The 27682-nt window shown below is 37.6% G+C and overlaps 1 protein-coding gene across 1 annotated transcript; it reads right to left on the reverse strand.

Annotated features, from left to right (window-relative positions):
- Positions 1–632: 632 nt before the first annotated feature.
- SEPSECS (Sep (O-phosphoserine) tRNA:Sec (selenocysteine) tRNA synthase) lies at positions 633–27622 on the reverse strand. Its single transcript, XM_065837597.2, has 11 exons — positions 27341–27622; positions 25892–26046; positions 23503–23621; positions 23257–23415; positions 20626–20779; positions 15680–15782; positions 13318–13447; positions 13108–13199; positions 5738–5831; positions 5026–5116; positions 633–3602 (listed from the first exon to the last, which is right to left on the reverse strand). Exons 1-11 carry the CDS (start codon positions 27452–27454, stop codon positions 3353–3355), a joined length of 1461 nt encoding a protein of 486 aa, XP_065693669.1. The 5' UTR covers positions 27455–27622; the 3' UTR covers positions 633–3352.
- Between the last annotated feature and the right edge of the window lie 60 nt (positions 27623–27682).

Below are 27682 nucleotides of genomic sequence, written 5' to 3' on the forward strand. Positions count from 1 at the left end.
CACTTTGCTCCCTCCGCTGCAGGGCAGTAACTCGGAGCAGCAGACTAGGCAGCAAGAGCAGTAACCTCTTAAACTGCTCCTTCTGAATCCTCAGCTCTTCTGGAACATTGCAAGTGCTTGCCCACTCTTGTTTCACAGCCGGTAAACACACGCTGTGCCCCAGCAGATGACAGAGATAGGCAGCTGCATGAACAGTACCTGTGACACTGCCTTACTGAATGGGCACCTCTTCTTGGTGTTTCTGCTAAGGCTTCTTGCTGTATGAACCCAAGTATATTCTGAAGCCCAGGCAACCTTCCGAGGTCTCCCACCAGCAATGTGGATGCTGGAGACATCAAGGTGGCTCTTGCAGATTTTTGAGATCTGTTAGTGACATGTGCCTACACAGAGGTTAGGAACAGGGCGGCACAGTTAGTTAAGAAGCTTCTTACTTCACCGTACAATTTTACAAAGATCTTCAGAGAAGGCAAATATATATCAATAGCTCTGTTTTACTCTGCAGAGTTTGACAAACCTATGCCCACACTATTACCATCTTTCACAGTACTACTTTTAGTGGGTCAGACCTGCTGTAGCCATGAAACCTCCCCATATCTGTTACACAAAGGAAATGAAAACTCTGCTCACGGGTGTATGTTCCGATATTATTTCACTACTTTATTACACATATAAGTTAACAGAGAATAAAGTGGTTTATACATTTCCTTGAAAAATACTTTTTGACATCTACTGAATCTCCTGTTTCAAATATGCCGTAAATAACCAAGTCTTCTCTAATTACTTAAAAGTATATTACCATTTGAATTACTTAAAATTTAATGATATTTACAGTGACATTATATAATGCTTCTGTCTCTAAAAAGTAAATATTAAAACTGAAGACATTTATAGGGACAAAGCAAGTAAACAAAACTGTGAACTGGTACAACAGGTAACCAAAGTAATGTAACATGAATATTTAGTTTGAGAGTTTATACATCATGGTGGGGCACATTTCTCAAAATATTATGAATATCTGGATTTTGGGTGACATCCCTAAGATTTGTGAAGAATTTTAATGACAGCGAACATTTTTGTTTTTAATTAAAGCCATCATCTTAAATTGTTTTTTTAAATTAAAAAAATCTTAAAAGGTTGAAATCAAAACAAGCCACTTAATTATTTCCCTGGATACTTGTATATATAATTTTCAGCTTTGATTTTAGAAGGGAAATACTTCAAAGACAGGAAAAACACCACCTGAGAAAGCAGGTCAGTCTACAGTAGAAATGAGTGAATTATTTGCAGCAGACAATTTATTATGAGAACATAAAAGGCAGAGGTTTCTTCCGCTCAGAGAAGGCAAATACTGCTTCCTTTATTCAGTTTCAGGATATTATTAATTAAATGCTTATTTCAGTTGCTACCATGCACCTCCCTAAACTCTCATAACAATAGTTCTAACGTTTGCATTCTGTGACCAGTCATCTAAATCAATCATTTATACTCATTCAGGCACAGAACAGCGATATTAAAAAAACCTAAACAAACAGGAAGAAAGATATCACTAAGGCCTTGTGGTTTTTTCACTGCCTGCTCCAATACACTGAATACTGAGGCAGTGAGCTGCACAGTTTTGGCTCCCAGGCTTGTGGAAATGCTTTACTGACAGGAAAACCTGAGGTATAGCATGCTCTCAATTAAAAAAAGAGAGTGGGGAGAGGCGAAAAAAAGAGAGAGAGGAAAAAAAAAGAAAATAAAATAAATTTACATCTTCTTGGAGCCACAAGGACTCAGTGGCCAAGTTACATTACATTTCTCCTAGGATGTGTTTGTACAGCAAATAACAACCGTGACTGCAGGCTGGGGAGCCATTCCTACACAAGCTGTAATCCATCTCGCCTCTGACTGGAGCAGTAACAACGGAGAAGCAGCAGTTCAATTCAAACTTAAGATACAACAGACCTCACTACGTGAGAACAGCTCCATGATGATTAGCATATTATTAACTCCTGCACATTAACATCACCTCTTGTATCAACGCATTTGAACAAGTTGGATAGACAACAATGCATTCCAAAGCACCACTGTTTTGATGAAGCAATTTAAAGGGGGCTCTGAAGGACACGTCTCAGATCCCACCAAAGTGGCTAGAATACTTCCTGACATTTAGAACTCATTACTTGTGGTGTCCCAAGTACTACTGTACTACAGACAAAGAAAATGCCGTTGAACATTAAACTCGCTTTGAACAGTAAACGACATAAAAACTACATATCATGTAGTAATTGCATTTAAGAATAACTAAAAGCTTTGCAACTTAGAGCCCTGTCACTCCAGTGATACGGAACCTTTGTTTAAGGAACAGTCTCCAAATCTATTGTTTGCTTAATGAATTCAAATCAGCAACTGCACAGAAGCCACAGAAGCAACAGCGAAAATGGCAAGAGACACTTCAGAAATGGAAGTCTATACATTTTAACAACAATGGACTAAAAATGCCAAAATACTCTCAGGTCACACTGGCTCTTGAAACCTCTGCATTAATCCCACATGGCAATCCTCCTTTCCAGTCTCTGACCTGATCGCCCTATCAAAGAAAAGATGGAATAGAAAACAGACAATAAAAGAAAAAAAAGAGATGACTGTACCTCTCCGCTCCACAACCATTTGCTTCCATTATCAAAATTCCTCTGGGTTACTGAATTACGCAAATGTTTTAAAGAGCTGAGTACTGAGAGGATGTAAGGTATTCTAGGTTTCTCTTTGCCACTGAGGGCTGCTTTGTTCTACGCAGTTCTTGAGAGGTGAGTATACCTGAAAAACACTACTATTCCAACTGTATCATTTCCTAATGCAGTTTTACCATTGTATTTAGTAAAGGCTATCCCAACACTTACAGAAATCTTCAACAATAAAAGTGGCAAGTACGCTGGTGAGAAACAAGGCAGATTTTGAGAGCAGCAAAACATTTCTTGCTGGATGGTCTATACCTGGGAAGGAATTCAATCACTGCCATAAAAAATCTTATTAATCAAAACTATGTGAATAAGCATTCCGCGATTTGCTGAACACTGATCCAAACAGTCACCCACTGACTGAAAGGCCAGCTCAAGGTCTTTATGAATGTAAAGCTTTACTTTGGCAGATATTAAGAACATTTTTGTGCTGCAAAAAACTTTTGTCTGGCCCTCTGCCTTGGAGAGAATCTCACCTACTTTCTTTAAAGCTGAATTTCACCCAACTTTCTTTTGTCATTGTTTTCAGATCGGGAATACATTTTCTGCACTGCAGATTCACAATGTTAAACCAATACAAATCTGACATATTTCAAACCATAGCATATCTTCCTGTGTTGCTAAATCTGTATCTCCTAGTCTTCAAGTTGTTCTGTGCCTGTATTAGAATTACTTATTTCATTTACACTTTTTTCTTTCGTTGCTTCTTTTCCAAAAGTCTTCAAACATTTGTCGAGTCTTTTTAGGAATACATCTACATCTTGCTTTTTGATTCCAATTGCTGAGGCAGCATTGAGGTAAGCACAGGGATAGTCATTTGCATGTGACATAAAGCCTTTAAAAGTGTAGTTATTCACTGTCTGTACAGACCCACAGGGAACAACCCTGAAACAAACAAAGCTGCGATTCAGTTAAAGGTGCCTTAGATATTTTATGTGACACTCTGTGACGAACACATTTACACTAGTTCCTACATAGTTTAGTGTCTGCTAACTCTAAACAAATTACCGTAAGCAGGCTTAGAGCAGGCATTCTCCAAGCTAGTGCCCAAGCATCACTATGAGCGACAGTAATAGCAGATCCTGAATTAGCTCAAGTTTATGTGCATACACGTATGTCCCTTCCCTTCTTCAGTTAAATTATTAAGGCTTTCACTGCTGGTATTTACGAACTCCCCAGTGTGGATGGAAAAGACATCTGCCACAAACTTCCCTATTCCATAACAAGCCCAAGCTATCTGACCTGCTCTGTCTCTGACCTGGGTCAGCTCACCGCTCCTTAGGCAACCTGGTGACCCCAGTCTCCCCGGGACATTTAAAATCTGTTGAGAGGCTGGGTCAAACAGTGTATATGCTATAAAAGAATGTGAGTAACATAAAAAAAGGAAAAAACTGGAACCTTTATATCAGGCAAAGAATTGGGCACTTTTAACTTCAAAAACTTAGCCTCTTAAACTATTTCAGCCAAAGATGGCTGAAATTGCAGGACAAGCCAAGGTTAGGACAGGAAAATTAAAAAGAGCATTTAACTACAGTACATATAGATTTACTGTCATGCATCTGTGCAGGAAGCGGAATAATCCAAGCTAATGAAGCATACCTTCTGATGTGGAAACATTCAGCTCTGCCACGAAAAAAATGACATTAAGTCTATGGCAGAAGTTAGCATGGCAGCAGTAATATTCAGATTAAGGAACACTGCCAACACAAATTTTGAATCACTCTCTTCTTCTACAAGGTTTAAACAAAAAACATTTAAAATTATTTGGCTTGCATTTCCATGTACCAGTGTCTCTAAGAATAAATTCAGCTCAGACTGGCCCAGGTTGTAGATTTTTGTTTTGTTTTTTTTTTAAATGCAATTAGTTCTGGAAAGCAGGATTTTCTTCCATATGACAAAAAGCTATATAGGGTATTAAAAGCTTATTCCCCCTGACATCCAGCATGACCATATTTGTGCTGCAATAAACAAAACAAAGATCTTCCCTAAGTAGCTTACAATGTAACTATAAGATCAGACAACAGCTGGAAACTAAATGAAACCAAGGGGTACTAGGGAATAATGACACTAAATTAAATGGGCATGGATTATCTATTTAGCGTACCGAAGCGGCCTCATTGTGAACTCAGGCAGGTAGACATTATTAGCAGATAGCAGTGATGAAGAAGGGTGTATTGCTCTCTGACTTGTTATTGTCAGACTATAACCCATAATCATGAGACAATTGGTACAAAACAAATATAACAGGATTTCACAAAATGTATACTAAAACAACCACCCACATTTTTCAAATTCACAGCATCCTCACCTTGCACCAGAAACTTGTCTTGTGAAAAGCATAGATCCAAGCTGGGTAACAGCAGCATCATTATTTTCATCTAGATTCTTCAGTGACATGGCTAAAGTAACAAAAGGTCAGGTTAGAACTATTACAAAGCTGCTTTTTCTCCGACAAAGAACCACAGGGGACAAGCTGTTTTCCAACAACAAAAATGTACCCAAATATTGGTGTACAGATGCAAAGAAAAAAAGAAATACAAATACTACATTTCATAATTTTTAATTTTTTCACAAGCTGTCATAGATTACTTCTTCAGTTACACAGGTAGACTCTGCACAGGCAGGCAATATTATCTTGATGTTCAGGAGAATTTTTGGTTAGAACAATCTTGAGTAGGAATTCCATAACCTCTTTTACAGCACTATAAAAGCATGGATAAAGGAATTATACCCTAATTTATTTTAAAATTTACTTATTTTTAAAGTATTAATACACGCTAACATCTTCTGCCTGCCTGGATTACAATGAGGATCGGACAGGAACAATTTTGCAAAAAAATAAAAGGCTCAAGGGGCTACTCTATTTTTATAGTAGGTTACCTTATTGGGTTCAATAGTCTCATATCAGCCTAAGAACAATTTAATGGAGTGTAGTGGACAATGTTTAATATATAGGAACTGTATGCGAAAGTGCACAGCATATAAGATTTTTTTTTAAATAGATAAAAACCAACAATTACCTAAGGAAATGGGATTATGTGGTGTTTCTAGCAGTCTCTCATTGTGGCTATCTGCCAGCTTCTTCAGCTCACTTGAAAGATAGGAAAACATCTCCTGGAAAAAACGAGACAATATTTTTGTTATTAGCTATCAAACAGAGAAAATAGTACCTATTTCACAAAATGGTTAAGTCTCCATTATAACCCACAGGTGCCCAGCTGATCCTCTTTTCATGTGTACCAAGTAAGTAGACCAGGCAATTCCCTGAAATCATTCTATAAAGGAACAGCTGCATTTATTGAGCACTGTTTTTCCCCCTCAAGCTGGTACAAAGCTCTCTATCTGGTCTAATAAATGTGCTTGGGATGTCATTCTCTCTGTGGCCCTGAAACCTAAGGAGAAGAGATCTTGAAGAGATTCCCAGTGCACAGCAGGTCTCACCCACCTCCCCCATCCAGGCCCCTGAACCACAGAAAATGAACCATTACCATTGCAGATGGCCACGTTATGGCATATTGCTCCTTACTTTTGTTTTCTCTCTATTCATGTAATACATTCCAGACTAAAAGTAGTGTGTTTTGTTACCAGGTATCACACAACTGCAATTACCACTAGTGCAGACTTCTTTTTCTGTACGAGAATGGCAATGCCGTGGCTTAAGGAGCAGGCTGTGAGTATACATTTAGTTTCACACAGTATCTACTCTCCCGAATCCTCAGCTCTGTTGTGAGGCCAGTCCTCATCCTGGGACTGAGCCCTCCTGTTCAAGCCTACCAAAAGAATGGAGATACCTGAATTTCTGCCATCGCTTGGATTGCACCTTTATTGTAAAAGTGTCATAAAACTGGGACTCATAAATGTTTTGGCTCAGATACAAGTCACACTGCACACAAAAGGTTGCTTCTCTTATTTCATATGCATTTTATTCCCTCTCTCTTCCCCAGTAGTAATCTATGATAATTGCTCATGGTCTTCCTTAGTTTAGTATCTTCACATATTGGCTCAAAACACCTATGGACAGAGAATAAACGCTATTCTTTTCATGGTATCCTTTGGCTTCTTCTCCATTCTTCTCAATGCTTAGCCTCCCATAAAAACTAGCAAAAATATACAAATACTGGGTAGTCTTTTTAAAAGATACTGAACACCAGATTTTTTTTATTTCTGGCCATAAAGGTTGTGCTGCTCTTCTGCTTCAATGCGACTGCCTGTTTAAGCACCCTTATCAATTTCTGGACCTGACAAGTGATTTTTTGCTCTTTAAATAGAATTGCCTCTTCTGTTTGCAGACCAGTATCCTGTTCTAATCTGCACATTCTGACAGATACAAATTATAACTTGTCATCAAAATTCTGTTTTTAAGCAGAACCTCCCAGAGGTCTTAGGAAACCAAATGAGCTTTATGGCAGCTGAGTTAGAAGAACGTTACAGCGGCTTTTCCTGAGCCACTGCAGGGAACCCAACCTCACTTCATGAGTGACCAAACGAGCACAGCTCCTGACCTGGTTTTCCTCCTACCATAAAATGAATCCAGACAGAGAGGAAAAAGTATCATTGTTACTGTCTAAATGATTATGCTATTGATCAAGTATCAACAAGAGCATAATGCGACTGTAATACTTGAACAACAATAAAAATTTCAGAAGGCATCTATGGTTAATTATCAGAACTGGAAATTTGTGAGAAAACACTTATTTTTCAGAGGCATGTGCAAATCAAATTATTTTATGCATTCAATTTACCAGAGTTTATTTACAGTTCATGCACAGAAGCTGAAAAACATTTATGTTTCAAATGTTCAGACACTTTTGCCTTCCTTCTGGTCCCTCACTGAATATAAACACACTACTCACTCGTTGTTTGCTTTCCACAATAAGCATCACCAATGTGTTAGTCATTTTATTAGTTGTTGTTGGTTTTTTTTAATCCAAATCATAAATTAATTTGTGCTCCCTCTGCTGGCTATTTACTTCTACAACTGAAGCAAAGTATTACAGAAATGCGCATAAATTGTGTCTACTATGGAGAAATTACTGGTGAAATTAGGACTGAGAAAAACCTGTACTGGAACAGGAATATATTCCAAATGAATTAATTTTTGTGTGTTGTACGTAGGGAATTCTCTGTCGCATCTCTTGCAGTATTTATTACTGAAAGGACTGCAAGTTGGTGTAACCAGTTAGCCACTGTATAAATGTTTTACGTTAAATCAAGTATTGAGGTTACTAGATGAGCATTTATGTACATAGGAATTTGTTGAAATAAGGGACAATGGGAAGATGGCAAAAAAAATCTAAGTATGTATTTTCATCAGATTGACTGAAGCTATCTGAACCCAAATTCAAAACTTACTTTTTACGAACGACACTATTTTGCATCTTTTCAAAGGAAGCCCTCTAGATATTTTATAGTTTGAGAAGTTAAGCCGTTTGTTGCAAGATAGATTAATGGCCTTTCCAAAAAAAAAAAAAAAAAAGGAAAAAAGCAATATTCTGTGAGGTCAAATCTATAACCAACCTCTATCACAAAATATTTGCTACGTGGAAAAATTATAAGCACCCTAAGCAATTATATACAAATGAGCTCTTACATAATCGATTTTCTGTAGCAAGGACCCCAGTGAAGCCATTATGCTAAAGTTGCATTGAACAACGCAAGTAATGCTAAATGTCAGTTAAGTTTCATTATTTCATTCACTCTTTCCCCTTAGAAACTTATCACAAAACCTCATCAGGCTAGTGAAATGAATGTCAAACTACGTGAAAATGTCTTGCACTTCTTCTGGTCTTTCTAGCACTTGAAACAATAAAATACTTCAAAAATTACAAAGAACAAGTCAACAAGGGAATATGCATCAAATGTGCTAAGTGACTCAATTAGCTGGACAATATGGCCCACCTCCACACACATATACAAAAATATTTTCAATAAGTTTTGTAACAATTATTAAAAGTATTTGCATCGTGCTGTATTTACACTATAAAACTATTTTTTTACTAGAACGTACACTAGTATGGGTGACTTTTCATTTGTTGCTCCATTGTAACAGGTACTGTTCTTCTTCCAAATGAAAATATCTAGAGGGAAAAAAAAAGTAAGGAGAAAGCCAGTAGGTCCAGAGGAGAAGCACAAGATGGGGGTACTAAATATGCCATTAGTCCCACAGCAGGTGACAGAGAGACAACTGATGAAGACCAGAAAACTTTCTGTGCATGGCTGAAACTATCGCAGCTGGTTCTAACCAGCCAACTTGCTCACACTCCCAGCCTGGAACACTCTGCCTTGCTCCCTGTGCCACTCTCCTCTGGAGAGATGAGTTGTCCTCAGAGAAGAGCCATACAGCTGTTTGTGGTGCTGAAGAACACAGTGCAGAAGAGCAATTCTATAACCTCTCTGCACTAGATACAGACTGCCAGCGCTCATGTGCTGTACCTGAGACTGATCTGGTCCCACCTTAATTTACTTTGCAGCAGCAGCAGCTGTTTATAATGCAACTGTCACGGCCTCTCTTCTGCTCTGTGTGTCAGCCTGACCAGCTGCCTCTGACCCAAGACGTGGCCATAGCCCTCGGCCACCGCTGCGCCCAGACAGCAGGAGGCTGCAGCACCAAGCACGCAGAAGCCTCAGCTCCATTTCTTCAAAACCAAGAACAAATGCAAGACAGAAACTGTGCGTGTACATGTGTGATACCTGCATATGCCATCTACCCTCGTAGATAGATTCTCCCGCACTGCAAGATCGAGAATTTTGTTCTGAATTTATAATGTAATGACAAGTTTTAAAAATATGAAACTAATTACAGAACTTTAAAATCTCCATATCAGGTAAAAGTAATCTAACGTGAACTGCCCAGTAAGTCTTGCCTATCTGCTATTGTAACACTAATGCTGACAATCACCACACTCATGTATTTTTGAAAGGTCTTTTTTAACAACATGTTCTCTTCAGCACTTGCAAGACCCGGCGATCGGGCTCCTTGTGGGCCACACCGCTCCAATACAAGCTCTAAGTATGTACAGCCTCTTTGAAGCTTCCATTCATACCTGGCACTTGTTCAACCACACACCGCCATTTAAGATAATAATTGAATTCAGTTAAATTATCTTGCCTCCAGCCACTCTAAAATTTGAATATGGTTCCACATATTTCACACAAGGAAAATCCTGCAATATTACCACATATTTGGCAAACTACAGTGCAGAAAACTGACTAGACCAAAAAAGAGTAACAAAAGTCTGTCTTCTTGTAAGAATACTTCATTTTTTACATGTTCAGTATCCAGCATTAAGTAGCTTTTCTCTTATTCTTAAATTCAATCATAAATAGAGCAACACTATAAACTCACACTGAACTGTACAAATAATTTATTCCTATAAGAATAATTACATCAACGGTTAACCATAAAATGTAAACCCAGGATTTTACTGAATTGTGAAAACCAAACAACTTCCTCCCACTCAGTGTGATTTTAAGTATTTTAGATACATACTTTATAAGGACATAAAAATTACTCCAGTTTATCACTCTTAGAAAGTATACAGACAGAGGATACAGATATAAAAAGCTCCATCATGTCCCAAGTTGCACAAAAATACATTTCAGAAAATCAGAATTATCTTGATTGTTAGATTGCTAAGGAAAGTCTAACAAGAGAATCTATAACTGTTGAAAACAAAAGGAAGCCATCTCTTCTTCAGTAATATACGTATAATAATTAGTTAAATGGATTAAATGGACCACCTTAGAAAATAGTTAACAGGTATCAAACCTGATATGTAAGGTCCTGAATATAAACCCTGAATGTCCTTGCTCTCCATCGCTTCTGAGGTGACAACTGAAGTCTACAGTTTATGCTACTATACTGTGCAATCACTATATTCGCTACACGTGGCCTGGTTCAGACACACAAATGCATATCTGAAAATAGTGTTTTAGACCTTGCAATGCACAATACGGGACACAACATAACGTGTATAGAGGAAACCAAAGGAGCCACTACTAAAAATTAATCTTTACATAACATTATGAGTTATTTAAAAGCAAAGACTAACAAATTTGACTAAGGGTCAGTTGCCGTTATCTGCATTACAAAATAGCCCATAATCCCCTATTGAGATCAGAAAAACACTGTGCTAAACCTTACATAAACACAGAAAAAGGGATACTGAACATTTAGAACAAGTGAGCAAACATTACTGGTGGTGGTCTTCTCCCATCCCTTCTCTGGAAACATCAAGGCTAAATATGACTATTGAAAACGTTCCTTATTAAGCTTTCATATGTGGAAACTTTTATTTAGACATTTGGACAGCAAGTGTATGTTACTCCCTTGCTCTTCTGTTTTCAGATCCATTGAACCATTTTACTCCTTCATATCGTAACATATAATAACATATATTCTCATGCTCTTGGACAATTGCACACTCCATGACTGCCAGCTTGTCAGAAAATACCATTCTATGTACATGCTCCTCTCCCTCATATAATCTTTTCCCCTCCTATATTAAACAGCTCATCTGTGTAAAAGAAAAACTGGGCAGATTGTTTCTTTCCTTGGTTGTGTGAGATTAATCTCTTCTCAGTAATATTCTGGTCTTTCTGGCTTGAGCTCAAATAACCTGAAGTAACACTCACCTGAATAAGGTAAAAAGAAAAAAAACCCCACAACTTGGAAGTCTTTTTACAGCTGACTTTTTGTGCGAGTAGGTGTAGCTGCACCGATATAGAAAGGAGTACTCAATGTCAAGCTATAAATAGCTCCTGCTGGGAGCCTAATAGCCTCTGCCTCTGCTTTCACAAAGCACAGGCAATAAACTGTCACTATTACATTTTTACAATTTGGGAACAAACAGATTTAAGTAAAAAAAGGTTTATATTTCTACAGCAAATCCAATAAAAGAAACATATTTATGCCATATAAAAAGCTGTGTTTATAGAGTATACTCCCATTTGAAACAAAAATACCTGAAATTGTAAAAATATAATGCTTTATTCACTTTAGAATTCTACTTCCAAGAAAATTACATGATTCAAAACATACAGTTATTCATGAAGACTATTTATGAACAAATTATTATTTATGATTTCGAGAATATTTATACTGCCCATTACATTTCTGCTATTTGTGTAAATCTAATACGAAAATCAGCTTTGCAGAAGACATGATAAATTCACTTGAGATTCTTTTGGAGATGAAAGCGAAGGGGGAAAAAATGACAACTTGCTATTAGTGAAGACACAAACCATACACGGCAATACATACAACGGTCCAGAATAAAATGTTAGAAACTGTATTGCAACAGTGGCAGAAGTGGTAACTGCTTTCAGTGTTTCACAAACCATGTTTTCACTTTGGTTGCACACATCACCTCTTAGTCTCTGTAAGGCCACTAAACTGGATTGGTTTTCTATAGTCTCGCTATTCCTATGGGATCTCAACTCCAGTACAGAATTTCTGGATGCCTTTACGAGCAGCTAGAAACAAGCCACAGCATCCAGCGCTATTGCCCTGCCAGGTAATCAGGGGCATCAGCAAGCTGTCAGCAGAGAACAATTGGAACACAGTTTCTAAATAAAATAATGGAACAGATCATGCATGATTTAAAACTATTAACAGTACTTAATTCAAAGCATTTCCTTACCTAAAACCCTATGCAAAAAGAACTCTGTGTGTTAATATGTACAGATAATCAGGGCTGTAGTATGTTCAGAATTAAGGACAACTCCAGAGGTACAGGTTCCAGCCCTAGACCACTTGAATGTCTGTGTAATGCAGTTATATCCAACCTAAAACAGAGTCTGTGAGAAGCAGAGAAGAAACCTAGCTCTCTACCTAGCTGAATACCTTGAATGACAGTATTTTTCTATTTTGGTGCCATGCACAGTATTAATAACCTAACCAGAAGCTGTGATTCTCCAGAGAATGTGGTACACAAACATTTAATTAAACATTATCATAGCACAAAGGCACAACAGGGCCAAATGAAGAAGAGCAGAAACCCTGGGTGACCTCTGAGCATCTGATCTCAATGCTTTGGTCCTGGAAGCAGTGTGATCATGGTAACACAAAGTGCTTCCCAGATTAGACTTTTATGAGCAAAATTCTATTGTGTTAGTCACACTTTGGAACAGATATGAATAAAGTACAAGACAGTACAGGACCTCAGTTCAGCCTTCTGGTTTGGAAAACAACATGGAAATCAAACTTACTCATGAGCACCATTTGGCCAAGAAGTAGTGATATCATATGGCCTTTCCAGATTCAGAGCTGTGAGCTCAGACGAACTTCAACAGCTTTCTAGACAGAAACTGGATTTACTACACAAAGCAGTTTTGCAACAAGACTGTTAACAGCTGACTTCAAGAAAGTGCTGCTTGCCAAAAAGCTTACCTTTCTCTCTTTCAGCAACTGTTTGTAGCCGCTGGTACCTAGAGACAGAAGCGTAATGAGGACATCTAAAGAAGGAGACGCAGATGCTCTTCCTGAAAAGCACAATATACAGATTAAATCAGCAAAAATAAATTTTATGTGAAAAAAATCTGATAATCAAGTTTTCTACAGTTATTTCATACAGATGAAATCAGTCCATGAACTAGTTACCTGGATACATTTTGCTGATCTCCTGAATGAAGGACTCATTGAAGCCAGCAATGATGGCACCACCTACTGGAACCATAAAATTTTTGTCCAAGCTCTGAACAAAAGCATCTATTCTGCCTACTCGAGCACCCTTTATCAAAAAGAAACAAACAAACAAAAATCCACAGCTTATATTAGGAAAAAGGAAACACATGATAGCATCATAATTACACAGCAATGTAACTGAAATAAATTCCTGAAACTCTCTCAAATATTGTATGTGCTAAAAAATTAAAAATCACAGTGTTAGCTCTTCTCAGCATTGCTCACTATTATTACCATTGTCTGCCTAAATAGTACCTTTCAAATTCCAATTTTGCTATGATTTAAAATACTGACTTTAGTTCCTGCAAGTCTAAGTGCAGCTTATTTTCAACAACAAGCAAAACCAAAAACCTCTGCAACTGAATTGGAATTACACAGTTAAAACTGTACAACCCAAAAGGTTTCACAGATTCTCACAGTAAAGGGCTACAGGTTAATGCTTCATTAGGAAAGAAGCTTTTACTTGATACATGTGTAAATTTCCATTAAAACAACTGGGCTGTGACAGTACTCCTTCTTACAAGTCTGCCTGCAACAATCAAAATCCAGATAACTTCTTGTACTAGCTTTCCCTACTTCCCCGGAAACCAAAGGTCCTCATATTAATAGCTAGCTACTCAGATACTCTTAAAGGATAAAATGCGGATTCTGCAGTACATCTTCAACTTGAGTTACACGCTACTGTGAAATGTACAATTAAAAAATACGCAGCATAACAGAACCTGAAAAGTATATTAAAGAATGTACAAATTAAAGTATATGAAAATACATACGTATTAAAGTATTATACACTAAAACCAAGAAATAGAAACAGAGTAAACAGCTACATCAAAAAGAGTTTAAAAAGCAGATCCACCTAAACTGCAGTTGTTATTTCTATGTTTTAACAGCTTAGTGCATGGGAGATGGGAAGACGGACTCCAAGTTTGTCAGCTTTTTGATGGGAAGATGAATGTCAACAGCTATCATTTGATTTAATTGGCGGGAGGCCACCAAAGGAAAAAGCACGACAAATGAAATGGTCTCAAAAGCTCTTTCCTGTGACACCCTTCCAAGTTCTGTTCACACTGTGCTCAGCACGTACATATTCCTGTGTTCATTAATAACTACTTCCTCACAGACTACATTTTCTATCACGGGAAATACATTTTTGTAAATAAATGTAAACCAAATCAGAGCTCAAATGTATACACTTGCATAACCAAAGGAAAAAAAGAAACAAAACCCACACAACAAACAAACCTCAACAACCTATGAAGAAGCCAAGAAAAAACCACAGAAAGCAACACAGTAACAGTTCTATTTGTAGCTTTGTAGTCTGAAAGATACATTTCATGCAGTAAAATTGAGCAATTCCACAGCCCCCTTCATGTCAGAATTCCACTAAATTTGTGCAAATTAAATACAATAAACATGTATCAAGTACATTACAAATAAAGCATATCCCATTTTCTATTTCATGTATCACTTCAAGTTTTGTCAAATTCCTTCAGTCTCTCAAGATTTAGAAATGCCAACATGATGTTCCTGTCATACATCAAGCTGGTCTGTGCCCAGTTAATAACACAATGACTTCTTAATTAGAAAAAAAAATATGACCAGCAGAATAGTTCAGGATCCCTTGGATCCTGTTGAAAAATATCCCTCTGTTCTTTTGATATGGGCAACAGAGAGAAAAGAGAAATATTGAAGAAACAGTGCATGTATATTGCAATGAGCAAAAATGAAAGAATTTTAAGTTTCATGACAGATCTTGGATATTAAGCAACCACCTTTTTGAACTAAACAGGAACAGAAGTTAAACTTTTTCAAACACAACACTGAACCCAGTTTCATCAGCTCTTCTCAATGACAACAATATTTTAACAGTGGCAACATCTACAAAATGTTGCTGTAGAATCTTGTACCTTCACCTGAAAATCTGTAACTCACATTCTGTTGAAGGCTTAATCCCTATTCAAGTATGATCCATTATTTTATTTTTAGTTAATAAGTTTATGAAATATTTTAAGAAAGCTTTTTAAGGACATTTTTCCATTACAAAAACCACTTGAACATACACCAAAACCTAAATAAATTTGGGTTTAATAAATAAAAAGCACATAATAGAAATATTTTCCTCTGCTCCGCTTTCTCTGAGATACGTTCAAGTATCAGACACACACAGGATTAGGCTCAAAGCTGTGAAACATCCGACAAAATTTCCTATTGTCATCTACAATCAGAGAGTTACTTATACTTGTTAAAAAAAAAATTATTTGAAATACACAGCTCCTACCTGCTGGATAAGATGCATACATTTTGAAGACTGAACTCCATAAGCATTGTTGACAATATGGGGAATGTCATAATTAGCACAAATCACAGCCAGTTCCTCCAGTCTATGAGCATAAAATTGTAATTTAGAGAAGCATTGATAACTGTAACTCATGTTACAAATTAGACCATTAAAAGACTGAAAGGTCCACAAGGAGGCCAGAGTGAGAAAAGAAACTTTTTTGATTAGTACCTCAAGGTGCTACTTGTCACCTTAAGCTATAAAGGTTGAGAAGAAAATTCTGTTAGCTTTTCCATATATGACAAATTGTCGACCTGGGCTGAATTTTTTTATGCTTCTCTGAAAGTTTTGTCAGGAACACAGTAAACAGATCCAAAATCATTCTGCTTCAGATATAAGCATTTTTATACTACTTTAATGATAACTAACAGAGCTTCAGCTATTCACACTTTTTTTTTTCCTTCTAATATTCAACCTGAAAATGGCCTAATGGAAGTTACAAGATGCACACTGGGAATCAAAAGCATCATATAATAGTAAGTCTTCACATGGTTCTGTTCATTTCAAAGAACTAATATTTCAACCCTTTGGCTGAAATCCCATTTGCATATTTCAGATAAACTGATTAACAGAAAAGATATTCTTCAAAGGAATGGAGAGCCCTAAAACATCTGAACATGGAAACCAATAAATTAAAACTCTGTTTAACTGTTTACTCAGAAATAAAGACAAATCTTCCCTTGCTTTTAGAAATCCCTGAAACCACAGTGAATTCAGCTTGGATTGATTTCTCAGTCAAACTAGGATTTATGTGGCTGCACAGGTCATTTTGGGTAAGGGCCTTTAACAGTTTAAACATACATGTACTTAGTATCCTTTTTTGAACCACCCTAATAATGCTCTATTTTTTTAAAAAAGCTCATGTTTTCCCTCAAACTTGTGAATATATTTCAGAAATAAAATCTATTTGAAAAAAAAGATAATAAACAATAATGTAAAGTCATAATAAAGGTAATAATATTTTTTTTTAAATGAGGAAACTCTAAACCTTCAATGCATTTTTACTCTATCTCCTTCTGTATCGCCTCTCACTGTAATTTACTGACATTCACATAAAACGTGACAGAGTATGAAAACATTTTCCAAGAAGTGACATTCCATTGCATTCTATTACATTGCCTAGTGTCGTTTTGTAACGCAAAATTCAGTTGCAAACCTCAGATTAAATTTTCTAAGCCTCAGTCCTTTGGAAAACATCATCACTGTATTATCCCTAAAAGAATCACAAGTATGTAATGATTAGGAAACACAAATAGTATAATGTACGTATTGATCTCCTAGCGTCAAGATATTCAGCAGGAGCTGCATGTCCAATAATTTTTCACCTTTATCAACATCCTGAATCCTGAACTATGTAACACTAACAGAATACTTCAGGAAATATAACACTGCACGTGGCAAAGTTTTTGCCCTCTGATCTGCTGATCTTAATCAGATTCATTCCTTTTGAGCGGCGGATGAACACGCAGGTCAACTCAATATGAGTGATAAAGCATAGTTTGATCTATTAGCCCAAATAGCATATATTTATACAGTTCACAATTATGCATACCTGTCACCTACTAATTGGCTTAAGCTCTAACAGTACATTTGCATGGTCCTCCTATTTGCAGCTGCTAGCTATGCTTATTCCACATTGTTGTGCTGTTGAAAGCTGTTTGTGAAACTCTGCCAAGGTCTCAGTGACCTTGCTGATTTTACTGAAACAGTCAGCGGTTCCCACTGTGGCCTAGTCTTGCTACTTATGCTAAGGCCTTCGGAACAGGCTTCTGCTTGTACAACTGCTCTGTAGACCCATGTCCTTTATCTTTAAGCCATTCTCCAACATTTCCTCACCTTCCACAGAGAGTCAAAGGAAAACAACAGTTCACCTCTTACAGTTATCTTTTCAAGTGTAGATGGAGAATTTCACCAAACTGGAAACACAGAGGGTGTACTGCTATGTACGTTTGGCTTTCTCGCCTCCTGAGGCTTAAAGGAGCAATAAGCTTCTACAAGGACTGCAAACAGAAAAGTCTCTTTTCCTAAAAATATTCTGTTGAACAATTAGATCCATATTGCAATACAAGATGGGAGTGCTACAGCCTAGAAACAATATGTAATTATGCAAGGGAAGCAAACAATTATGCACAACACGTCTGCTTCCAAGACTTAGAATGAACCATTAAAAGAGTTGCTGGTCATATTAGGAAAATAAACCAGTTTGGCTACTACTCAAGTTCTTCAAATTCACAAATGGAACTTAAAGAAATATTTTCTAGATCTTTTCTTTTCTTTCTTTCTTTCTTTCTTTCTTTCTTTCTTTCTTTCTTTCTTTCTTTCTTTCTTTCTTTCTTTCCTTCTTTCTTTCTCTTTCCCTCTTTCCTTCTTTCCTGCTTTCTTTCTCTTTCTTTCTTTCTTTCTCTTTCCCTCTTTCCTTCCCTCTTTCTTTCCTTCTTTCCTTCTCTTTCTTTCTCTTTCCCTCTTTCCTTCCCTCTTTCTTTCCTTCTTTCCTCCTTTCTTTCTTTCCTTCTTTCTTTCTCTTTCCCTCTTTCTTTCCTGCTTTCTTTCTCTTTCTTTCTTTCTCTTTCCCTCTTTCCTTCCCTCTTTCTTTCCTTCTCTTTCTTTCTCTTTCTTTCTCTTTTTTTCTCTCTTTCTTTGTCTCTCTCTTCCTTCCTTCTTTCCTTCCTTCTTTCCTTCCTTCTTTCTTTCTCTCTCTTCCTTCCTTCCTCTCCTTCTCTCTTTCTTTTCTCTTTCTCTCTTTCTTTCTCTCTCTTTCTCTCTCTCTCTCTCTTGCTTGTGAAAGTTCATAAAAGTGAAAGCTTTGCTCTTTCTTGTAATATTAATGAAAATAACAAGATACAGAGTTCTGCTAAGTACATAAACTAACTGAAAAAGGCACTTTTTTTCCTTTAGTTCTCTTAAAGACAGTAGGTTTAGAGACAACTCACAGCCACACATTGTCTGAGAACTGATGTGTCTCTGAAAGACAGTAGTGAATTATTGCCATGAAGTTAAATAGTACTTCAAAGGAAAGCTATACGTACGCAGGCATAACGTTCTTACCTGACCTTTTAACAAATCCTAAGCCACTTAAAATTTTAAACCACCACAACCACAACTAAACAAAGCCTTATAAACACAAGACATTTAAAAAATGTACACTCCAGAAATGCTGCATGGGATTTTCCTTCCTGGAGGAAGATGAATGTTACAGCCTTCAATAGTTGACAGTATCCTTTAAATAGAAAGCACGTTCAAATCCTCCTATATCTGTGGTATATCATAACACAGTGCCACTATCTAATAATTCATCTCTTAGTTGCAGAGGACAAAACAATCGCATGTCAAAAAGAGGAGGCAGATAAGGAAAAGATTCATTTATCCAAGCTATAAAATAGACTATTCTATTTTGATGACTGTGATTTAAAGTTAGCCAATAAATCTGCAAGTCAACTTCAAGCAATGTTCATAGTATTCTGACAGAATTATATTGTTTTAACTTCTGCCTAGCAACTGAGTTAACCCATGATAAATATTGGGATTTTTTGAAGGTAGGAAAACAGAGCAAAACGTATCTTCACTTGCCATGTTTCAGAGTCAATAATATTTCTTTCCTACACTTGCAAATAGTCAACTAAATTTTCCAGATAAAATAATTTACAAAAGAGCATGCACTGCAGAGTCTTTGTAATTTTGTGATAAATTAAAAACAATTAAAGTGGAACAACTGAGACACTACATTTAAAACCACGTAAAAAGAGACATCCTACTAATATCTCATAGTTCAGCATACTACATACGAGTCCATAAAAATATACCTGTTCAAATGTAAAACCTAACAAATTTGCTTCTTGATACTTATTTTTTTAAGAAAATAGAGGAGGCAGGTTTTGTGAGCAACAATAGTGCTCATTTGGACAAATAACTCAATATACCAAGTACTGTAGCCACCTCAACTCCAAGATGTCACTTTCAAATTGAGCAGTTTTTCAAATATTTCATAACCAGTCTACACATTGAAATAATGTCTCAGATACTCTGTTTCCCATCCAGAACCGTAATGTTCATCTCAGCTTCAGCTAGTGCTTGAATGACATCTTCATAGCAACTGCGGAAGCTATGTATATGGACACATAATATTAGGAAAGAAGGCAGTGTAGTTTAAGCTTCTTTTAATGGTGATTTAACAGCTGGAAATTATAAGAAGCAGCATCATGCAATCAGGCAGCAAATGTTCAAACCAAGAGAAGTTAGAGCAGTGCAAATCATATGTTATAGTTGTATAGCACATCTGCCCTAGATGGTTACAAGAGTTTCCTTATTTCACTATATCTTAATTAGCCCTATAAACATCAGTATAATACAGGAAAGAGTAACTCAAGCAAAGAATTTAAATTTAGCTGTGGCTTTTTTTTAAAACTCTATTAACAGCTTAAGAAAATTCATCATTGGCTAGAGGAGAAGAGTAGAAAGGCAACAGTAATATCAAAATGTCGCATTAGCTATGGAACTACATTTTCTGGACTACAGTTCTATGAAAATCTACTTTTACTACTTCCATGAAATTATAAGAAAGCCACTGTCAATACGACATTCATTTCATCACAAGAGATCATCATTAACCTCAGTTATATCACAGAAGGAAAACCTTCTGCATTATTCTCACTTTAAGGTACTTTTCTGAAAGTGGAACATTGTTTCAACTTGCCATTTTCCTTAAGCAAGGGGATCAATGTATCTTTACTAATTGTTGGCACTAATAAAGCAATTTTAGGAAGATGGACATTCAAAACACGGAGGTTTTGTTTGGTTTGGGTTGCTGTTTCCCCCACTTTTGGGTTCCGCTCCCCTCTCCCCCCGCTTTTTTAGGGACAAATAACATACTTCTTACAAAGATGACTTACCTATCAGGTACCCTTGGAGCAAAGCAAGATGTTGTAGAGTGCACACAAAGAATACTTTCAGCACCAAGAGCCTTGATTTTAGCCTCTACTGCTTCGATGTCTGTCCGTAGCTCATGGCCTTCTAATACATTTTCTATCACCACAGGCTCAAAACCTGGCAAAAAAAAAAAAAAAAAAAAAAAAAAGCAAGACCTGAATGTATATCATCAAATCTTTAAATGTGGGATTTTAGCTCCAGTATAAATCTGAAAAACCTTCTGCTCCACTGTTTTTAACAGATTATTTCAGACTTGGATTAAGAACACAGATACATAAGCTGTTTCTTTGTACAATGCCCATATAGCTAAAAACTAGAATAATATTCTTGTTAAATATAGGACTCCAGACAAAAGGTTACCTTACATTCTTTGCATGCAATAGCAATCGGCCTGCAGATTGTTTTAGAAACAGAATAACCTCTGCCCTCCCAATTAAAAAGTTTTTGACTGGCATTCTTGTAAACATCAGCACACTAAAACAGCCTCTCTACAAAGGATGCCATTAGATGTAGCAATGCAATAGTGATATTTATGAACTGGTTTTCATCATAAGGCTCTGCCTTATTCAACCTATAAAATTCCAAATTACTTCTTAAAAGATAAAAATGTCCATGTTTGATCTCATTTTGAAAGTGAACTTTAGCTTGGATTTTATGATATGGCATTTCCCAATTCTTTTATTTCATTAAGTTTCCAGTTTGAGTTTGCATTTAAGATGTACAACAGCTGAAACTCGTAAGGTTGTTTCTCAAGGACCCATATAAGAAACATGCAAAAAAAGGCAACAGTCCCCTTCTTGTAAATGCTGGAATGTTTCCAGTTTTGGAATGGGCTGCTCAGGATGGACCAAGAGGGTCCATCAGAGAGCTACCAAGGTGGTTACAGTACAGCAGCCCCGAGCCATCTGAAAGGGAATTACAAAGACAAGGATATAGTAAGAGGCAACAGCAACAAATTTTGGTTTGAGAGGTTCAGAACAAACAGCAAGAAAAACTTATTTTTCATTCAGATGATAGCACAGCACTGGAACTGCTACCCAGAGAGGTTGTGGAACCTCCATCCCCAAAGGTTTTCAAAATTCAGCTACACAAAGGCATCTGTGACTTAATCTAGCACATAAAGAGTTTTCTTTCTTAAAAAAGGAAGCCTGTCATGGTAGCTGCTCAAATTTCTAGCTCATAAATTATTAAATAAATAATTCAGGTTTTGTTTACAGAATAAAACACTGGAAGCCATATATTCCCTTCCACAAACATGTGTGGCATGGAAGCACCATCATGCTAACTGAAACAATCACTACTTTCTTAAACACCACATATGTTCAGTTTTACTGAATGAAAGTAAAGGAGGAGGGGAAAAGGGAAAGAGTGACTTCCAAAGCAGTGTAACGTGGCAGCAGCAATGTGAATTTTTCCTTCAAGGCTCAACACTGTGCCTTAACACTGACATGTAAGGCTCAAACTCTGCACAAGAACTTGGACTAGAATGATTTATTGACATTGTTAGCCCTAGTCTGGTTTTCAATTAGTGATCTAGAAGGCAGAGACTCCACTTACTAGATAGTTGATAGATACCCAATATCTGCTTCCCTCTTATTTTCAGTTGATAATTCTTCTAATTAATTATGTGATAGCTATTGTAACTGTTAAAAAAAAATATCAATTACATTTCCTCACAACCTTCTCCATTATAAATGTAATTTCCTAGCTTGATGTGCTAAATTGAGCCTAATATTCTGAAAACACTCCCATTTTTCTTATATACGTGTTCTATTTGTTATCTGATTCCTTTTAAACATCTCTGTACCTGACCTGGACAGAATCCAGTCTCTGCTTCCAATTGTTTGGTCATTTTTATCTAATGAGTCTTTTATGCAAAAAATAAATGTGTCTTAGGAACTAGGACCAGAATCCATGCCACCACCTGCAGGTATGTGCACTGAGCTGGAAAATTATGGTCTCCCTTACTTGCCCTTTCCTTGATCTCATCCATCTGCTGCAGGAGGGGACAGCTTCAGTGCAAGGACAGATTTCTATCCTTACCTTACCTACAGCAGGGTAAACAAGGAATTCCATTTGAGAGAAATCAAGGTTTGAACTAAGGCACAAAACTCATTTCCTGAGTGAGCTGGGTGACAGTGTGAGATTAAAAACAAACAGGGCTGCTAACACTTCTCATGTTCTAAAAAAGAATGTGCAAATCAGACAGCTTGTCACCTGATCACAATTCCTAGGACACATGCTTTTTGCATAGATCTAAGAGAAAGGTCTGAACCATGAGCCTTGATTTTATGTAATTCTCAGGACAGCAAATCAGGAATCTCACTCCAAGAGTGAACCGTAACTTCCTCAGTACTGTGTTCTCTACTTACAACTTTATACACCTCTGTACCTCAGCATATGCCTACATTTTACAAGACATTAAGATGACAACTCACACGTATTAGAAATCAGGAGTACAGAAATAAAGCACTTAGAGCTACTATGCATTAGGTCTTTTTTGGATCTTACTGCAAACATACGAAGTCATCCTGCCAGACAAAGTTTTATATCTTTGGAAGAACACACTGTGCAATAAGTCAGCTCCTTCTTACCTGCAGTTATCATTGACTTAAAGCAAGATTTCTGGTCTATACGTGGCCAGATAATGTATTTTGCCTTTGGTCTCTTGTGCCGCAATGTTAAAAAACACAGAGTTAGACTCATGCCAGTTGCCATAGGAACCACAAAGCAATTGGTCACTGTCCGGACACCTGCACATAAAAAGTAAGTCAGAAATTAAGATGAAGAACCCATGACACGCCCCAACAAATTGGAGATATTTTCGGATTTACACCTACCAGCCAGCTTTATAATATCCAGAACTACTGAATTAGTAAGTTTGTTCAAAAGGCTGGATCCTGCAGCTTTAGGTTGGACTGCAGAAATGTCACCTGACCTTCCAATTCCATGGATCAACCTAGACAAAAAGGTTGAAAACATACATCTATTTTTTTTCACATCCCAAACCAATAATTCTTGCTAACTGAAGAGAAATTAATTTGATAAACAATTGTGGAAAATGCTGCACCCAATGCAACATCAATTATCTGCCGTAATGATTTCCTTTATAACAAACTACATATATTCATATGAAACTGTCTTTTTTTTTTTTTTTTTAAACAGTAGATTCACAGTGTTCCAGTACCTAAGTAAAAACTTTGAGAAGACCCATAGTAGCAATACCTTTAGCATCCGGCAGACTTCCTTTTAAGCGCACCTCAGCACTTCTTAGTGCCTGTTGAATTAGCATTATAAATGCTGACACGTTCTGACACACAACTCCAAGAAAAACAAAACTCAGTTGCCTATAGTGTAGCATACCAAAGGCATAGAGATATTATACAGGTACTTCCCTGACAAATACTTCATCTCCACAGGGCAAAGAAATAATACATACTGTGACAAAACATCCCAAAAGACAGTAAGGTTAATGTATCACTTTGCCCACCTTCTACATTTTCACTTCATCTACCTCATTCTACCATTCAGTATTATGTATCATGCAATACCATCTCTCTCTGCATCCAGTTTATAAATTATGTTGATAAACTGTGTTTATAAATGTTGGATATTATTTAACACCTTTCACAAGTGGAGGATCCTGAAACGGTTTATAAAATGTAAGCATACAGAAGTAACCTTACCCATGGCTGAAATGCAGCAGCTGCTCAAGTAAACTAGTAACTATAGGTATCTATTTATGCCTCTAATTCTGTTTTTGTTTCACGAATAGAATAAAATGGTGCCTGATGAGTGCATGGAATTCAGGACTTCTTAGAGCATAATTTTACAGCTTAAACTTTTTTCCCCATTTCAAGACATAGGTTGAAATCAACAATAGCTTGATAGTTAATATAAACTTGCACATAATCCTTATTTCATCAAAAAGATTTTCTTCCCTCATTCCAGCTGCCATGTTCTTAACAGCTTTCTCATACTACTACTTTTTCTTTTCTGCATACTCCCTTCCTAAGGAGTAATCCTCTCTAAGGTTGCCCCTAAGAATTTATTAAGCTGGAAGGAAATACAGCTTGAGAACCACATCCTGCTACCTCCATCACTCCCAAAGATACCTGTAAAACTTAACTACAGAGATAAGTGGAGCAGAGGATGCCTCTATACCTTTTCTTGCTGTTTCTAACACTCACAGGTGAAGGTGAGATGCCAGGTAACAGAGCTGTATCAACAGCAGCTGAACGCCAGCCCAGAAGCCGGGCACGCTTCCTCCAGTGCTGTCAGAAAGCAATACTGCCTCGGAGACACTCCCCACTGTCACCCCCACCTCCCTCACCATACATAATCTAGACTAGAAAACAGTACTGAAAGCAAGAAAAGCCAAATGAATGTATTACTAGCTTTCTTCATTAATTTTTCATGGTAGAGTAGGGCTTATGAAAGCCATTAAGCCTAAGTAATTCAACTTCCATATGGTATAGCTCACTAAATTTTTGCTCTCTAATCTTTCGTGTTTATCTTTCAAGGACAAACATTTGAGGAAATTTCACTTTGTTTCATTCCTGATAGATATAACATCATAGTTAGGTACTCAGCACAGAACTCTACACACACACACACACAAAAGTATATTCATAAAGAAATTAATGCAGAACCTCTAAAATGATAGCATCCAACATACCCATCAGGTGTCAGAAGAGCTACAAGCTCTTTTTGTAATTATAGATCTCCTTAATTCATATAAAATCTATGCCAGATGGACTGGATTTTCACGTGCATAGCAACTAATCATATTATGAAGCTATTAACGAATATAACAAAATACAAATAGTTGTTCATAAGGAATGTTCAATACTTTACAACTACAATATGCAGTAATTTTTAATAATATACAGATAAAAAACTGGACAGTATTATACCCCAGGCAAGTAATGTGAGGAATGTTTCAAAACAGGAAGACTCTGTCTCCCCTGCATGCAATCAACTCAACATGTTCAGCTTCTATCAGTTCAGCACACAGGATATAACCGTCACAAACATTTTTGTTTCATTCAAGACTTTGCAATGAGTTATTGATGAAAATTCAACACAGAAACTTTTATCAATACAGTATCACACTATGTTGTTTTCCACAAATGTTATCAAGCTCTCAGATAACAAGTCACAACTAAATATGCCATTTGAAAGCATTAATAATAAATCTGAATAATTCAAATTGCCAATAATTTGTACCTGTAATGCCTTCGGGCAACGAGTCCTGATGCCACTCTTCCTTCCCTCTCACCCACACCACAGTTGCCCAGAAAGTTATTGCTGTCCATTATAGCAAGTTCATGAAGAAACAGTTCAATGGTGCTTTCATCCCATCCATCTTCAGGACATTTTCCCTTAACAATAATAATATGAAGGTAACTACCCAACTTGGAAATTAAGAATTAATATAACTTCAAGCAACTGTTCGATTAATGTTACCCTTCCTTCCCACATTGAACAGCAGCTTGTATTTTCATTATGCCATTTTATATTATCTAATATTATTAACCTGTATTCGAAGAAATGTTAAATAACATTTTTCCATATGTTAAGTGCAATTACATTAGCATATCCTGATATTAAAATAGTCAAGATATTTTTCACTTTCAGGTGTTCTTTAAAGTACACACAAAACCACTGCAGCACATACATGTTAATTATTCCCTAGAAGACTATAGATTATTTGATGTATTCTCTGAGTAAGAATATACTACTATAGGAATTCAATAGAGATAACCAATGAAAGGGAGATAATCTGGCATTATAGAACAAAAAAATATTAATAATGAGCAGAAAGAGAAATATAGTTTCATTTGTAACATGTTCCTATCTGTATATTTTCCTTCACAGATATGATCTAATAGGTAAAAAAAACACTTACAGAATATGTGTTAAAACCTGCAACCAGAGACATGCTCTTTCTTGTGCTCTTTACTGCGTTAAGAACCGCACTCAATCTTTGCAAACTGCAGAAAAGTTCCTCAGAGAAAAGGAACCCATACACCCGTGAGCAACACTGTAGCAGCTCAAAAGTCCAGAGGCTTTTTTAACATGTCCAAATAACAGTAAAATAATTTCAGTAAAAAGTAATTAATTTCTGAAGTGTGGTATGACAGTTAAGTTTGAAACAGTGGATGATGTGACTAACGATGTTCAAGAATTGAAACATTTGAGAATTCATTGATAATGATTTCTGTACATTGGAGACAAATACATTGTTTTGGCAGCACATAAGTACCGTTTTTTACCTCATATAACAATGTTAGTATCTTATTGTTGTGAAAAACTTCTTTAACTGTTTGCTGGGCCTTTCTCAGCAAACACACCACAATCCCTTTTTGCCCCGACCGTGGCCGCTCATTTCGGGGCTCCATAAAGGCTCTGCCAGCACGGCAAAGCCAGCCAGGCTGTCCCGAGCCGTCCCACCCGGGCCGTGCCCCTGTCCAGCCGCACGGCAGCTGAAGGCGGACAAGACCAGGGCGGGAGCTGCCGGGGCAGCACGGGCGGGGCTCCGCGGGGCCCGCCAAGCCGCGCCAGAGCTGGGCGGAGCACAGGCGGGGCCGGCTCACTCGCGGAATCCCAGGTCGGGCCCGCGGGCAGCTCAGCGCCGCCTCACCCGCCGCAGGCCCGGCGGGGCAGCCCCGTTACCTGCTCCAGCAGCGCCCGCAGGCGCAGCTCGTGCGCGCGGCGGCCTTGCGCCCCCTGGCGGACATAGGCCGCCGTCACCAGCCGCTCGCTGGAACCGAAGTTCTCCGCGTTCATGGCCGAGGAGCGGTAGCACGGGCAGGGGCACCGGCTCCCGGCAGCAGTGGTTCCGGCCGCTGTTCCCCCCTCGGCACCGTGCTGTATGCGGAGCGGCCGAGCGAGCCCCCCGCTACTCGGTCAGTTCGCGCCGGAGACGGACAGGGAGCGCCGCTGCGCATGCGCGAGGGCGTCCGCCCCGCCCGCCGCCGCGCTCGGGGACGGCCCCTCCGGAGCGATCTGCGCCCG

The sequence above is a fragment of the Patagioenas fasciata genome, chromosome 4, assembly GCF_037038585.1.
Source record: "Patagioenas fasciata isolate bPatFas1 chromosome 4, bPatFas1.hap1, whole genome shotgun sequence".
Classification (NCBI taxonomy): Eukaryota; Metazoa; Chordata; class Aves; order Columbiformes; family Columbidae; genus Patagioenas; species Patagioenas fasciata.